This window comes from Rhinopithecus roxellana, chromosome 7, assembly GCF_007565055.1.
Source record: "Rhinopithecus roxellana isolate Shanxi Qingling chromosome 7, ASM756505v1, whole genome shotgun sequence".
Taxonomy (NCBI): domain Eukaryota; kingdom Metazoa; phylum Chordata; class Mammalia; order Primates; family Cercopithecidae; genus Rhinopithecus; species Rhinopithecus roxellana.
Window position 1 is genome coordinate 72,705,680 of NC_044555.1, and position 14,097 is coordinate 72,719,776.

Below are 14,097 nucleotides of genomic sequence, written 5' to 3' on the forward strand. Positions count from 1 at the left end.
CCATTACATTGAGTAGAAAAATCATAGATGAGAAAACATCTATAATGGAAAACTACGCAGATATATGCACCATCTTATCTTTTTTATTACTACCTCACCTTATATTTAAGATATCTCTGGTAGGACCCACAGTCCCTAGAAGGGCCCACCAATAGCACTGGTATTAAGGATCTTGGGGAAAGAAGTGCTTCTCTCAACTAACACCATAAGTCTGCACATAAAGCAAACAGATCACCCTGGAGTTAGAAAGATATTACAAAGAAGCTGTGACTGGCAAACTGAAGGTTGCATGGATTAAGGAGGTTGCAAAACATAAACGATGAGTTTACCAAGGCGTTAATCAATCTGTCCATGTTTTAATTCAGGTGGAAAGAAAGGCTTGGACCTATGATTGATGTACAAGGTGTCAGCAAAGGAAAACATCATTTTCAATTTTGTATCTTCAGCTTTAGAGATGGCAAAATCCAATGCGAAAACCTAGTTGTAACAGGAACTTGAGTCTTGATGGTGTGGTAGAGCATCACAAATATGAAGAATTCTGAAGGGCTTTGTTTCCTGGTCCATTATTCATAGCCTCTGGCCATTCTCGACTCAGTCCTCCCTCCCTTGTGGCTCAGTCTGGAGGTTTAAGGATGCACCTCCAGTTGGATATTGCAGGTGAAGTTCTGGCTGATCTGTGTCCAGAGCTTTGCATTGACTTCTGTCATAGAAATGATGCAATGAGCATCTGTGCAACCTCCTGCTCCATGGCACAGGCTGGGTCACCTCCCAGGGCAAGTTCAGCTGGTAGCCATCAAACAGCAAATGGCTGTACCTGATTACCCAATCTCTATCTTTTGCAAGAAGAGAAAGTCCAGGAAATACAATAGCATTACTGGATTAATAATTGAAAGACAATGTGTTCACTCTGAACTCTGCTCTTTCAAAACATTTCCTGCTAGTCTGAATGCCCATGGCTCAGGGAAACCACTCTATTGTGATGTCGATAACCCTATGGAAACAATGTCCAAACTGGCTTCCCTTGAGCTACAGACACGCTGACTTTGGGTCTTCTCCCAGACACTGGAGTATAATTCCACAGAACAGGTACAATGACTTTGTTCTTCCCCGTGCCTTTTCCCCATCTGTGCAGGAAAACACTGGTATGCTCCATGAACATGAGAGCAAGTTGGAGTTATTTAAATTATTTCCAGCAAATGCAACACCCTGGAAAACACACAAGTTATTGTTAAGCCAAGAAAATAGTGGAGTAGAGCCGTGAAGGCATCCCAGATGGTGAGAGCAGATGCAAGTGCAGGAGGGTAAATCACACGTTACAACTACCATTAGGGCAAAGATGGATTTAATGGAGGAAATCACAACATTATCACAACAAGCAGGTACAACACAAAATATGGATTAATTACCGGGGGACAATGTGAACTCAGGAACAAACCAAAGAGGGAAACCCGGTCAAGTGAAGGCAGGATTACCGGTAGAATGGCGGCATTTCACTCCTACAGTTTTCCATGTGTTAAGTACCCTAGTAATTACAATTCTATGCATAGTATGAGTATTTACTGTGTTTGGAAGTTATGTGTCAAATTGTCTGAACCTAGCCAAGTCTCATTATGAGCATAGTTACTGAGATATGTGAAATTCCAGCCATCTCTTTTTATATGTCAACATTGATTAAGCATTTAGTCACAGGTAACCTTTCCTCTCAAAGTGTGGTTCTTGGGCAGGTACCATTAGCATTATGTAAGAGCTTTTTTTTTTTTTTTTTTTAAGAAATTCTCAGATCCCCACTCTAGGTCTACTGAATCAGAAGCTTCATTTTAGCATGGTCATGAATTAGCCAATTAAAATTCAAGGAACATTGGTATATAAGGTGACTACACTATGGAACCTATATGCTAAGTACAAGGTCTTGTGTGTTAGTTTGGTTCAGCCAGCAGAATTCTTTAAAAAAATTGTGTAAGTTAATCTAATCAGTTTCTGAATATCACATTTTCTTACTTTTCCATAGTTGTTTCAAAAATGATTAGGGATGTCCTTCTTAACATGTTTTGAATGAAATTTTTATGTTAACTTATGGCATGTGAAAGTGAGTAAATTAATAAAAAGCATGATGATATACAAATTAATGGATGTAGTGGCTCTAGTTAAATGGGAAGATCTTGCATTGGGAATGTCCAGCCATCACTGTCGAAGAGGAATTTATCCTCTAATCCAAAAACTTCAGAGAAGATGATTCTCCATTATCTATTTGAGGCAGGCAGATTTGCATGCAACATAGACTGCCCATGGCAGAAGTTTGAGGCCCTTGTCTCTTGCTCAGTCATTAGGGGGAGATAGGAGCCACTCTTCTCTTGTTATTCAGGAAGTAGATACAGTATGTGCTGGAGTTCACCATCTACCTCCCAGTTCCTTAGTTCCTGCAACTATCCTGCAAGAGTTTCATTTCTAGTGCCCTTCTTAGACCTTGCTGTCCACTTTGCATTTGACTGATTGAATCCCAGATGACCTTTTATGCAGGAGTTGCATTAGATCCAAGTTGAGTACAGCAAAGCACAACTTCTCCTATTTAACTATTATGCCATTTTGCATTCTTCTTTTGAAAAACAAAGGAAAAGCCGTAACAAACACCAATATTTCCTGCAGTTACATTGAGTAGGTGGAGAGATTTTCTTAATAAACCCCCCAAAAGACAACACATCACTTTTGTATCTCAACCAGCATATAAAATGCAGATTGTCAACTTTATGCCTTTTTATTTTGGTCCTATACTATTTTTCTTTTATATATAAACTTGTAGATTTGATTTTATACTGTAGATAACTCATTTGCTTTCCAATGTCCGATCTGAAGGGTCCCTTGAGCTCCATATGGCTGGAGGAGATCAGGACTTAAGTTTTGGAAATCTTGACCATTTATTTCAGGAAGAAGTACTAGATTGAGTTCACCTGTATGAAATGGACATTGTTTCAAACTGGAGATGATACACCTATTTGTGCAATGACAGATAAACCCTGATCTATGGGACACTGGTGATACTTCTAATCCAAAAAAGAATTCCCTTTCTGTGACAGCAGAATTTCTCTGTGCCACTCCACAAATGGTTCAGGAGAGCATGAGAATAACGCTCCAAAGGCCACATCCCTGAAGTAACACCTAACATTTCATATGGCCAGCAGAGAGTCGTAGCCACCCCCAGGTGGTAGAATTACTGCAACTCTTCTCTATCTTAAAATTCTAGCTTTAGCTGAAATACTGGAGTCTTGCCATCTCTGTTGGTCAGATGTAGGAGTAACTTGCTCACCAGAATAGCTTCAGGGAGACTTTAGGATACCATTGTGCCCTGGAGTTACACTGAGTAAGTGGAGAGGCTTTCTTAATTATTAACAGTGGGTACCTGCTTAAGGGGATATATGTATCTCTCATATATGATATATAAAACACACATTTTATATTAGAATGGTGACATTTCACTCTTACAGTGACTTTGGGTCTTCTCCCAGACACTGGAGTATAATTCCACAGTATATAAATATAATATATTTATAATATATATTAATATTAAAATATATAATTATACATTTACATATAAATGTAATATATAAATATATAAATATGTTATATGTATATATAATATAACATATATAAGCATATATTTGTATAATTATAATTTATATATAAATTGTATAATTAAAATGTATATATAAAGTATATAAATATATATAAATGTATGTAATTATATAAAATATATAAATTTTATATACTTATATATAATTATGCATAATCTTATATATAATTATAAAATTTATAATTATATATGTAAGCATATAATATAAATATAATATATCATAATAAATATATAATCATATTAATTAAATATAGAAATATAATTATATAATATAATTTACATGTATACTTATAAAATTATAACATTATATATAAATTTATTATATAATATACATATAAAATATATTATTTTATATATGTTTCTATAAAATGTATATACACATATATAATATAAAACATATATATAATATATGTGTGTTATGTATATACTATAAAACATGTCTATATTATATTTAATGAGCCTAATGCTTCCAAAAGTATAACCTTCATATATATATATATATATATATATATATATATATATATATATATATAAAATATATATATAGTGACTTCATAGCACTTTGCTCCAGTATTCTGTCTGAGTGTACCTACCTTGTAGAATAAAAGGCAAAGTGAAATGAACTAAAATGACAAGGCTTTGGTGACTCAAGCTGAGGTTCTAACTCCATTGTAAAGTTAAGGAACAGTGAGCACTCCCTGTAGGGCCTGTCCAGGATGAAGTGTTTTGGGTGGAATTCCTCATTCTTTCTTCCGCAGCAACCCCCTACTATTATCCATTATCACCTCTGACTTAGTGGCAGAAGATCCCAGTGAAAAGCCAGAGAGATGGGTTTCAAACCAAGTCTGCTTAAGTCAGGACCTATGGCACCTCACTCACCTAAGACCTCGAATTCTGCTTTCGTGTTTGAAACCCTTCTCTCTCGGCACTGTGTAGCTCAGTGCCTGACTCTTAATAGTAGCTTAGTGCTTGTTTGTGGGCTGAATAAATGGAATGACAGGACTTTCTAGAATTTAGGCTTCCTTGGCAACCCACATCCACACTTGACAGAGGAAGGATCCAGATTTTTGCATTTCCAAGGTTTCTTCTTTGGGACTACCAAAGGTCTGGTTAGGAAGCCCTCACTTTGATAAGCTTGTTCTTGTTATCTCCAGTTAAATAACAAAGTGGTCTTGAAATGGCTCATTTTCTATATTTGTTTCATTCAGAAAACAAAGGGAGAAAGCTTTGGAGATAGAACATTTCATTTACAAGCTATAATGCAGCTCACCATCGGCAATTCAAAACTATCATTCTGTATATATCAGTATCATTATATCTTGAGAACCTTACTGAAAAATAATATTTGCAGACCTCTGATTTGTAATAGATTGCTCTGAAAGCAAAAATAATACAGCAGCATTTGTTCTTATGGGAGATTTCTGTTCACAGTGTTTATGAGGGAAACATGTTAGACCTTTGTAGGATCAATGTTTTAAAAAATTAAATGTCAAATGGTCTCTGGGATTTACAAATGAGATTCTGGCATAAGACCTAAGTAGTATGGGATCCAGACTGTATCTTTTGGGAAAGAATGGACTAAAAGGAAATTAGAAAACTGACCATTTCTCAGGAAGTTGAGCTAAATATTCTACCATGCATACATGCATGGCAACCTCAGCCACTTTCTCTTGTACTAATAATCCCAGCCCAGTTGTATAGGACACCTTTAATGAAAGTGATCACTCTAGGCAATGAAGAAGAAACTTTGATGAGGACATGTTAAATATCATGGTCATTTGAAATATTGGAATTTGGAGGGAATATCCAGGGCGAAGTATTAAGATGGGGAAGGATGCAGGATATTTCAGTTGAGAGAATCTACATAATAAATGCAGCTGTAAATTTGTCTGGAGTTAAAAATAGGCAAGAGGAGAAACTGTGAGTAGGATGTAGCTGGCCTTGGCTTTGGGGATAAGAGCTGTCCCTGAAAAACTCTGTGGCACTGCAGCCTTTAGCCCACAGCCTGTGTAAGGTGGGCACTTCATAAATCTATGTTGAATGAATGCATGAGGAAGTCTAAGAGTCAAAATTGCATTTGAAAGCCATTTAAAAAATTAACAGAAGGAGGCTGAGGCAAGGGGATTGCCTGAGCCTAAGGGTTTGAGACTAACCTGGGCAACAAACTGAGACCCAATCTCTACAAAGGATACAAAAAAAAAAAAAAAAAAAAGCCGGGCATGGTGATACTCACGTGTAGTCCCAGCTGCTTAGGAGGCTGAGGTGGGAGGATCACTTCAGCCCAAGAGGTAGAGGTTGCAGTGAGCCATGATTGTGACACTGCACTTCAGCCTGGGAGACAGAGTAAGACCCCGTCTCAAAAACAACAAAAGTAGTAGACTATTTTTGACCAGTTTTATGTTTACAGAAAAACTGAACAGAAAGTACAGAGTTTTCATACACTCTCCCCTGCACACAGTTTCCTTATTATATACATTATGTATACATTATATTATTATATACATTATGTGGTACATTTGTTACAATTGAGCCAACATTGATAAGTTGTGATTAACTGAAGTCCATAGTTTCCATTAGGATTCACTCTTCCTGTTGTATGTTCTATGGGTTTGGACAAAGGTATAATGGCATGGATCCACAATTACAGGATCATACAGAGTAGTTTCACTGCCCCCAAATTCCTCTGTGCTCCGCCTCTTCATCCCTCCTTTCTCCCAAGCCAACAGTAATGACTGATCTGTTTACAGTCTGTATAGCTTTGCCTTTCCCAGAATGTCCCATAGCTGGGATCATAGAGTATGTAGCCTTTTCAGATTGACTCCTTTCACTTAGAAATATCTTAGGATCCTTCCATGCTTTTCATGGCTTTATAGCTCACTTCTTTTTAGCTCTGAATAATGTTTCATTGTCTGGATGTACCACAGTTTATTTTTCCATTCAACTGCTGAAGGGCAGTTTCGCTGCATCCAAGGTTTTGGCGATTATAAATAGATGTGGTATAAATATTTGTGTGTGGGTTTTTGTGTGCACATGAATTATTATGGGAGACACATTTTATAGGAAATTTCTTTGCAGCATTTTCTTTGTGCGGATACTTCTGCATATAGAAAGATGAATTTTGTTTCAAAGGAGGGTGTATGGTCATATGCCTTTCACTAAAGACTAGCTACAATACATGGCAGCAAATTCCTAAGTCCTCTGCTACCTGCCTAATCTGTGTTATTTTACACGGAAGTCGTTGTATGAGCAAAAGGGGACATTTTCCTTTCAAAGTATAGATGGGGGTTATAGCGCCTTATTGCTTCCTTCTATTTCAACTCATTAAGCTAATTACCATTTTCAAAGTAATTAGGCTTAAATTAGTGTCTCAGCCAAACAACCCCAAGCCCAAGCGCACAGGTGGTTTGCTTAGCTGCACCAGATAACACCATAATAAATGTCTGCCTGATCATGATTTATCACGGGAGACAAATTGCTAAAACGGCCCTCGGGTGTCTTATTTTTTGGTTCTGAGTATGACATTTACATATATGGTGTGGGTTCTGGGAATGTTTATCATTTGAGTTAAAAATTGAGAAACTGGCCGGGCGCGGTGGCTCAAGCCTGTAATCCCAGCACTTTGGGAGGCCGAGACGGGCGGATCACGAGGTCAGGAGATCGAGACCATCCTGGCTAACACGGTGAAACCCCGTCTCTACTAAAAAATACAAAAAACTAGCCGGGCGATGTGGCAGGCGCCTGTAGTCCCAGCTACTCGGGAGGCTGAGGCAGGAGAATGGCGTGAACCCGGGAGGCGGAGCTTGCCGTGAGCTGAGATCTGGCCACTGCACTCCAGCCTGGGCGACAGAGCGAGACTCCGTCTCAAAAAAAAAAAAAAAAAAAAAAAAAAAAAAAAAAAAATTGAGAAACATTGAACATACTCTAGCCCGTGGCACTTGTAATCAAATAGCCAATATATGCCTTTGCACAGATGACTTGGGTGTTGTTTTTGCATCAGAAATCATCTCTGCCACCTCCATGGGCAGCTCACTCTGCAGTCCTTCTCCTTCCCCTTTTTGGAACCAAGTACGTGTGAGTACAACCTGGAGTGAAGGGTCTGGCCCTGCAGGGTGTGATCTGGATAGGATGTATTCCAAATCCTATATTTAATTATTTCTACCACAGAGGATGCCTGGGGCCATTGTAGAATATCAGTTGTTGTGGACGTCCTAGTGTGACTAAGAGCCCACCCAAAATTTGATTCCCATGTTGAGACCAGTGACAGCACGCACACACTAAGAGGATATGAAAAGGCTTGTTACTCATATAATGTGGCTTTCTAAGGACAGCGGGTGATATGGTTTGGCTGTGTCCCCACCCAAATCTCATCTTGAATTGTAGTACCCATAATTCCCATGTGTTGTGGGAGGGACCCGGTGGGAGATAATGGAATCATGGGGGCGATTCCCCCCCGCCCCGCCACTGTTCTCATGGTAATAAATAGGTTTCACAAGATCTGATGGTTTTATGAGGGGGTTTCCCCTTTCGCTTGGCTGGCTCTCTCTCTTGCCTGCCGCCATGATTGTGAGGACTTCCCAGCCACGTGAAACTGTGAGTCAATTAAACCTCTTTTTCTTTGTAAATTACCCAGTCTCGGGAGTGTCTTTATTTGCAATGTGAGAACAGACTAATACAGCAGGTTACTAAACCAGTACAAAAAATAGCTTGAGAGAGCACAGAAAAGAAACGGATTCTGCTTTTATGGTGATTAGGACTTGGGGCTGGGATAAGGGTCTCTTGCATGCAGACAGGGGCTTGCATAGTTCCAACCTCCCACTGGCGGTGAAGGAGGGAGCACCCAGGGTTTCTTATCAGCCTGAGTGGCATGAGCAGAAGAGGGAGAGATGAGGCTTAAAAACTCTTGGCACTCAAACGTTAAGAAGTGGAGTCAGGCTCTAATATACCAATCAAAACCTAGCAGTATACAATGACTTATTAAATTAAATAAGCAGCATATGACTATGTAGAGCCCTGTGGAAACTGTACATTTTATACCTCTAGTTTGCTTATCATTGTCTTCTGATTTGAGAGCGGGGTGATAGCTTCCTAATCAGAAAGTCCAGGTTTCAGCTCCTTCTTCAAACTTCACCTTTCCTCTATTTTTTTCTTGCAGAAAATTATAAGCATATGCAGATATGGAATAGTACAGTTAAACCTCCATATGCCCTTCACTCATATTTAACAGTTATTAACTCCTGGCTAATCTTGTTGAATCTATATCCCAGACTCATTTATTCTCGTCCTGCATTCTTTTGAAGAAGACAGCAGCTATCATCTTCTTCACCACCTCCATTTCATCCTCGGGTATTTCAGGATGTATCTCTACAATATTTTTTTTCTCTCTGGTGTACGTTTTACTCCTCTGTGATTCTCCCTGAGTCTATCTACTCATCTGTTCAGGATTTGAGCATTTTGAGTTTTCAATCAGATTTGATTCTTACTTTCTGGTTCGCCCACTTCCCAACTATCTGAACTTGAACAAGTTGCCCTTTTACAGCATTGTTGCTCTACCGCTAAAATGAAGCTAGTGCTATTTACTCATAGGGTTCAGTGTGTTCTAAACAAGAAAATATGTAATACAATTCTCTATGTGTAGACAGTGCTCAACAGATGGTAGCAATTATTATTATTATTGTTGTTGCTATTATTTTTTGAGGGGTTATCTGGGGGTGGTATACAATGTTAGTTTTGGGGAAAGAAGGTGAGGACAGGAAGAATGTTGATATTTGTGATGGACAGTTTAGACTTGGGGAATAACTCCTGGTTCTTCCTCTATCAGTGAGGAATATTGATATTCATGTGAGGGATAGTTTAGATTTGGATATCTACCATAAATATTAAAAGAGAATATTCTCATAAAATATCTATATACCTATTTGTTCACATAAGAGGAACATCACTGGTTTAGTTTTCCCATCCTTATTTAGTTTTCCTTATTTCCCAATAAGGAAAAATGATAGACTTCTTTATAGCCTTAGGGCCAACACCAGCTGGTGAGAACAACCTTTCAGCTTCTTTCTTCTGGCACCTGCCTCCAAGTGGCTCTCCATCAATGGACCTGGTACTTATAGAATACTTTCTCAGGTCTCCCTGCAGAATTACTTCATGATACCCAGAGGTTCAAATGGCCCCTCTAAATGGCACTCAAGTCAATGAATCTTGGTGTCTATTCTAAGAACACAGCCACAGCCAGTCTTGATTGCATCACGTCTCATGTTGGGATAAAATCCAATTTGTAAGAACATTTACTTCCACCTTGAGAAATTAGCTGCCCATTGAGTAGGGCAACCATCTCCCTTTGCTTTGTGAATATGAATTTTTACATGGAGTCTTTTTCCCCTCCAGGGCAGATCTTGAACCTTCTAGATGAGCTGAGATTGGCTAATGATACCCTCATCTACTTCACATCGGACCAGGGAGCACATGTAGAAGAAGTGTCTTCCAAAGGAGAAATTCATGGTGGAAGTAATGGGATCTATAAAGGTGAGAAATGCTGGGATGGACAAGCTCTGGCCTCTTAGCTCATCTGCTGGTCACTTTTTTCTGATTTTAGAGCTTTTCCATAGTTCTTCTGCTACTTTGCAATAGGTAGTACTTCCTTCTGTCATGGAGACAGTTGGAAGGCCAAAGTGACCATTTCTGTTCTGGTTCCCACAGATTTTAAAAGCCCACATCCTGTGTCAAGACATTAGAATGAGATTATGTATCTCCAAATGTTAATGCAGCCTCATATAATGTAACTGATTAAAACAAGAATTCCTCTACCCCGTATGTGGATTTCCTGTCACTACGGTAACAAATTGACACAAATTTATGGGCTTAAAACAAATTTATGAACTTACAATTCTAGAACTCAGAAGTTCAAAATGGATATCTCACTGATCTGAAATTAAGATGTCTGTAGGGCCTTCTACAAGCTCTTGGAGGGAATCTGTTTCCTTGACTTTTTCAGCTTCTGGGGACTTCCCACTTTCCTTGGCTCATGTCCCCTTCTTCATGCGGAAAGCTAACAATTCACTGTCTTCAAACCTCCCTGTCTGTCTCCGACCTTTGCTTCCATAATCTCGTCTCCTTCACTTACTCTGACACCCCCGCCTCCCTCTTATAAGGACCCTTGAGATTACATTCAGCCTGCTCGTATAATCCCACATCATCTTCCCATCTCAAGATCATGAACTTAATCTGCAAAGTCACTTTTGCCATGGGGTGTAACATGTTCACAGGTTCCAGGGATTAGGACGAGGGCATCTTTGGGAGACCATTATTCTGCCTATGTGAACCCACAATAGTATTTTGAGCTGATACTTCTTTTTAAAAAAAATTTTTTTGCAGCATTAGCTGAGCTACTTTCATGATGGGTCGGGCATCATGCTAGTCATTGGAGATATTTGATGAGACCCAGCTACTGGTTTATATAGTGTATACTCTTCCAATATAAGATAGACATATATAATGTCTAATATATACATTTAGATATATCTAATCTACTTAGACATAACTAATGTTTAATGTCTATATACGTTAGACATATCTAATGTCTAATATATACATATCTAATGTCTATCTTATATGACAGACATTACATGACATACAACGTATATTCATAAAGTGATATGATACCTAAAAGGGCGTATTCATGCTGAGGGTTAGGACTCCCCAGCCAACTCTGCGGTGGATATGGGTTGAAGGTACAAGAAGAGATGATGCCTTAACCAAAAGGGAGGGTGAATCACAGTTTACCTGCAAGGTATGAAAGGATGATATAGGGAATGCTTTTATCTATCAATTTGTTTTGGAATATTGATTATCTTCTGTGTATCTTGCATTGGGTCAGACACAACAGTAAATATAAAACATGGTGTCTGCCCTGAAGGAAGTCATATTGAACTGGTAGGTGGGTGGGTAGATGATGGCTTGAAGCCTGGGAAGACCCAGTGCAATTTGACAAGGGCACTAACACTTGCATGCACAAGATACTAATGGCACAAGGGGAAAGAGAGCCTCACTTGGCTGAGGAGTTCCCAGGAATGTTTGCAAAGGAGATGCAGCTAGAAAGGAGGTCACCAGTGGGTCTGTGCATCTGCTCTCACTCCCCTTCTATCTCTTTCTGCCTTTGCAACCCCTTGCTCTCTTTTGTCATGCTAGAAAGAGGGAGAAGCAGCAAATAGCTTATTCTGCAAACTGCAAGGAGCTCAGTAAGGCCAGATTACACCACACCTGAGGCAAAGAGAAATAGTCCTCTGTAGTCTATCCCTCAGGATGCAGATAGCTTATGAAGCCTTATACTTCTATTTACATCTCTATGTGCACATCTGGAGCCCTATGACCGGCTGAGCACCCAGACGCAGGAACCCTCTCCTACATCTTTTGTTACCTGGCACCTAGCACAAAAAGATGCCTGTTAGGTGCATCTGGCCAACCTTCATAGGCTGCTCAGACCTCCTCCCAGCCCCTTCCTTTAGGTCGTGTTACCTTGCTCAATGCAGGCAGGACACATGATCAATATGTAATGTGGGTTTGATTAATCAACCGGTGTGTTTAATCTGAACAGGATTAACCCCAGTAGGCTATCACTCTTTCAGCCCTTCTCTGTGTGCCATGTTACTTTAAAAGTAGTAAAAAGTGGAAACATGTATTTCTAATATATGAAGACATGGTGTTACCGGGCTGAACTGGGGTCCACTCACCCAGCGCAGTAAGGCCAAACATCCACACCGAGGTTTTACAGTGGGAGAAAGGAGGGTGTTTATTTGCAGGGCTACAAGCAAGTAGAATGAGGCATCTCTCACTTAAGATACCACTTCTCCAATGGTTTGCAAGCAAGGATTTTTAAAGCCTGGGAGGCAGAGGCTACAGGCAAAGTCATAAGTCGGTACATGGAGATTATACGTTGCTTTGACCTAAAAAGGCAGGACATCCCAAAGGGGTGCCCGCAGGTCATAGGTGGCTTCAAAGATTCCCTGATTTGCGATTGTTTTTTTTTGTTGTTTTTTTTTGTTGTTGTTGTTTTTTTTTTGTGAGACGGAGTTTCGCTCTGTCGCCCAGGCTGGAGTGCAGTGGCCGGATCTCAGCTCACTGCAAGCTCCGCCTCCCGGGTTTATGCCATTCTCCTGCCTCAGCCTCCCGAGTAGCTGGGACTACAGGCGCCCGCCACCTTGCCCGGCTAGTTTTTTGTATTTTTTAGTAGAGACGGGGTTTCACCGTGTTAGCCAGGATGGTCTCGATCTCCTGACCTCGTGATCCGCCCGTCTCGGCCTCCCAAAGTGCTGGGATTACAGGCTTGAGCCACCGTGCCCGGCCGCGATTGGTTTAGGAAGTGAAGCTTTGTCTGAAAATTTGGGGTCAGCAAAAACAAACATATCTGGCCTGTGGGCATGGCTTCCTCCAGGCCCCTTGGGAAGAAATTTGGAACAAAGAATGTCAGTCAGAGTTCAGTCCTCAGTTCCTCTTTACCTGGAGCCTAGATGCCAGCAGATGGCATTTTCCATTTGGAAGGGGTCCACTTTCTGAAAAACAACTATGGGACATATGTTAAAGTGTTATCTTTTGTTATTACAGGGAACCAAACATTTTATGGCTCTAACTTCCTTGTCTATTGTTTTACTCTATGATCACCTTCTTGCTTATCAGTTGCTCATTTACTTTTCAAAGCCTGCTAGGCGCCTGGAATTTTCTTTGAAGGAACTCAAGATTTTTCTTTCTTTCCCTGCCTGGGAGAGTCCAGCAGGCCTCTAAGAGGGGTCCCTGCTCCGTCTCATCGGTGTTTCAGTCTTATTTTCACGAGGCTATAACCTGTGTGGAGAGAGTTGTTTTTATTTCATTTTGTAGATGCCAGCGTCTCTAAAGACTAGAGTTCCAGGCTGCATTCCACGCTGCAGTTCATCCATCCATTCATTCTCTCTCTTAGTGCCTGTTCAGTTCCAAAATAGCTTAGCAGCTGCCGAGGAGGAGAGATGTACATAAATCACAATACTAGAAGTGGTTGGAGAGTAATAGTTACTTAAGAAAGTTACATATGCAAGGCTGTAGAGCCTCAGGGCAGGGAGAGGGGACCCCTGACTGACAATCCGAGGGAGGCTTCATGGGGCAGAGAAGGAGAGGCATCACGTTTTGCATCGATAGTTCACCAGGGTTCAGAGACAGGAGAGGTATAGGTCAGAAAGGGAGCCCCAAGGGTCTTGAATGATGGCTGGGAACCCCAGTTTTATCGTACAACCCTGCAAGCATGTCAGGAGCTACTCCATGAATTTCTTTTTTGTTGTTTTAAAGAAATGTATTCGATGTATTAGAAATGTTTTGCTTGCATGCTAGAAATACCATGAATGCGTAACACGATTAATGTCTCAGCCACCGCTCTATTGCAAAGTATTGTCCTTTTGTCAAACTTACTTGCAATCAAGTTCACAGTGAAACGTTGTTAAAATACAGTGCCC

At 40.1% G+C, this 14,097-nt stretch overlaps 1 protein-coding gene across 3 annotated transcripts in view; it reads left to right on the forward strand.

The window, feature by feature from the left end:
- The window catches only part of STS (steroid sulfatase), a 205,733-nt gene that overhangs the window by 147,447 nt on the left and 44,189 nt on the right, over positions 1-14,097 (forward strand). For all 3 annotated transcript variants that reach the window (XM_010354943.2, XM_030934721.1, XM_030934722.1), the window contains one exon: positions 10,010-10,147. In XM_010354943.2, coding sequence (XP_010353245.1) covers positions 10,010-10,147 — 138 coding nt within the window. The remainder of the gene's footprint in view (positions 1-10,009; positions 10,148-14,097) is intronic.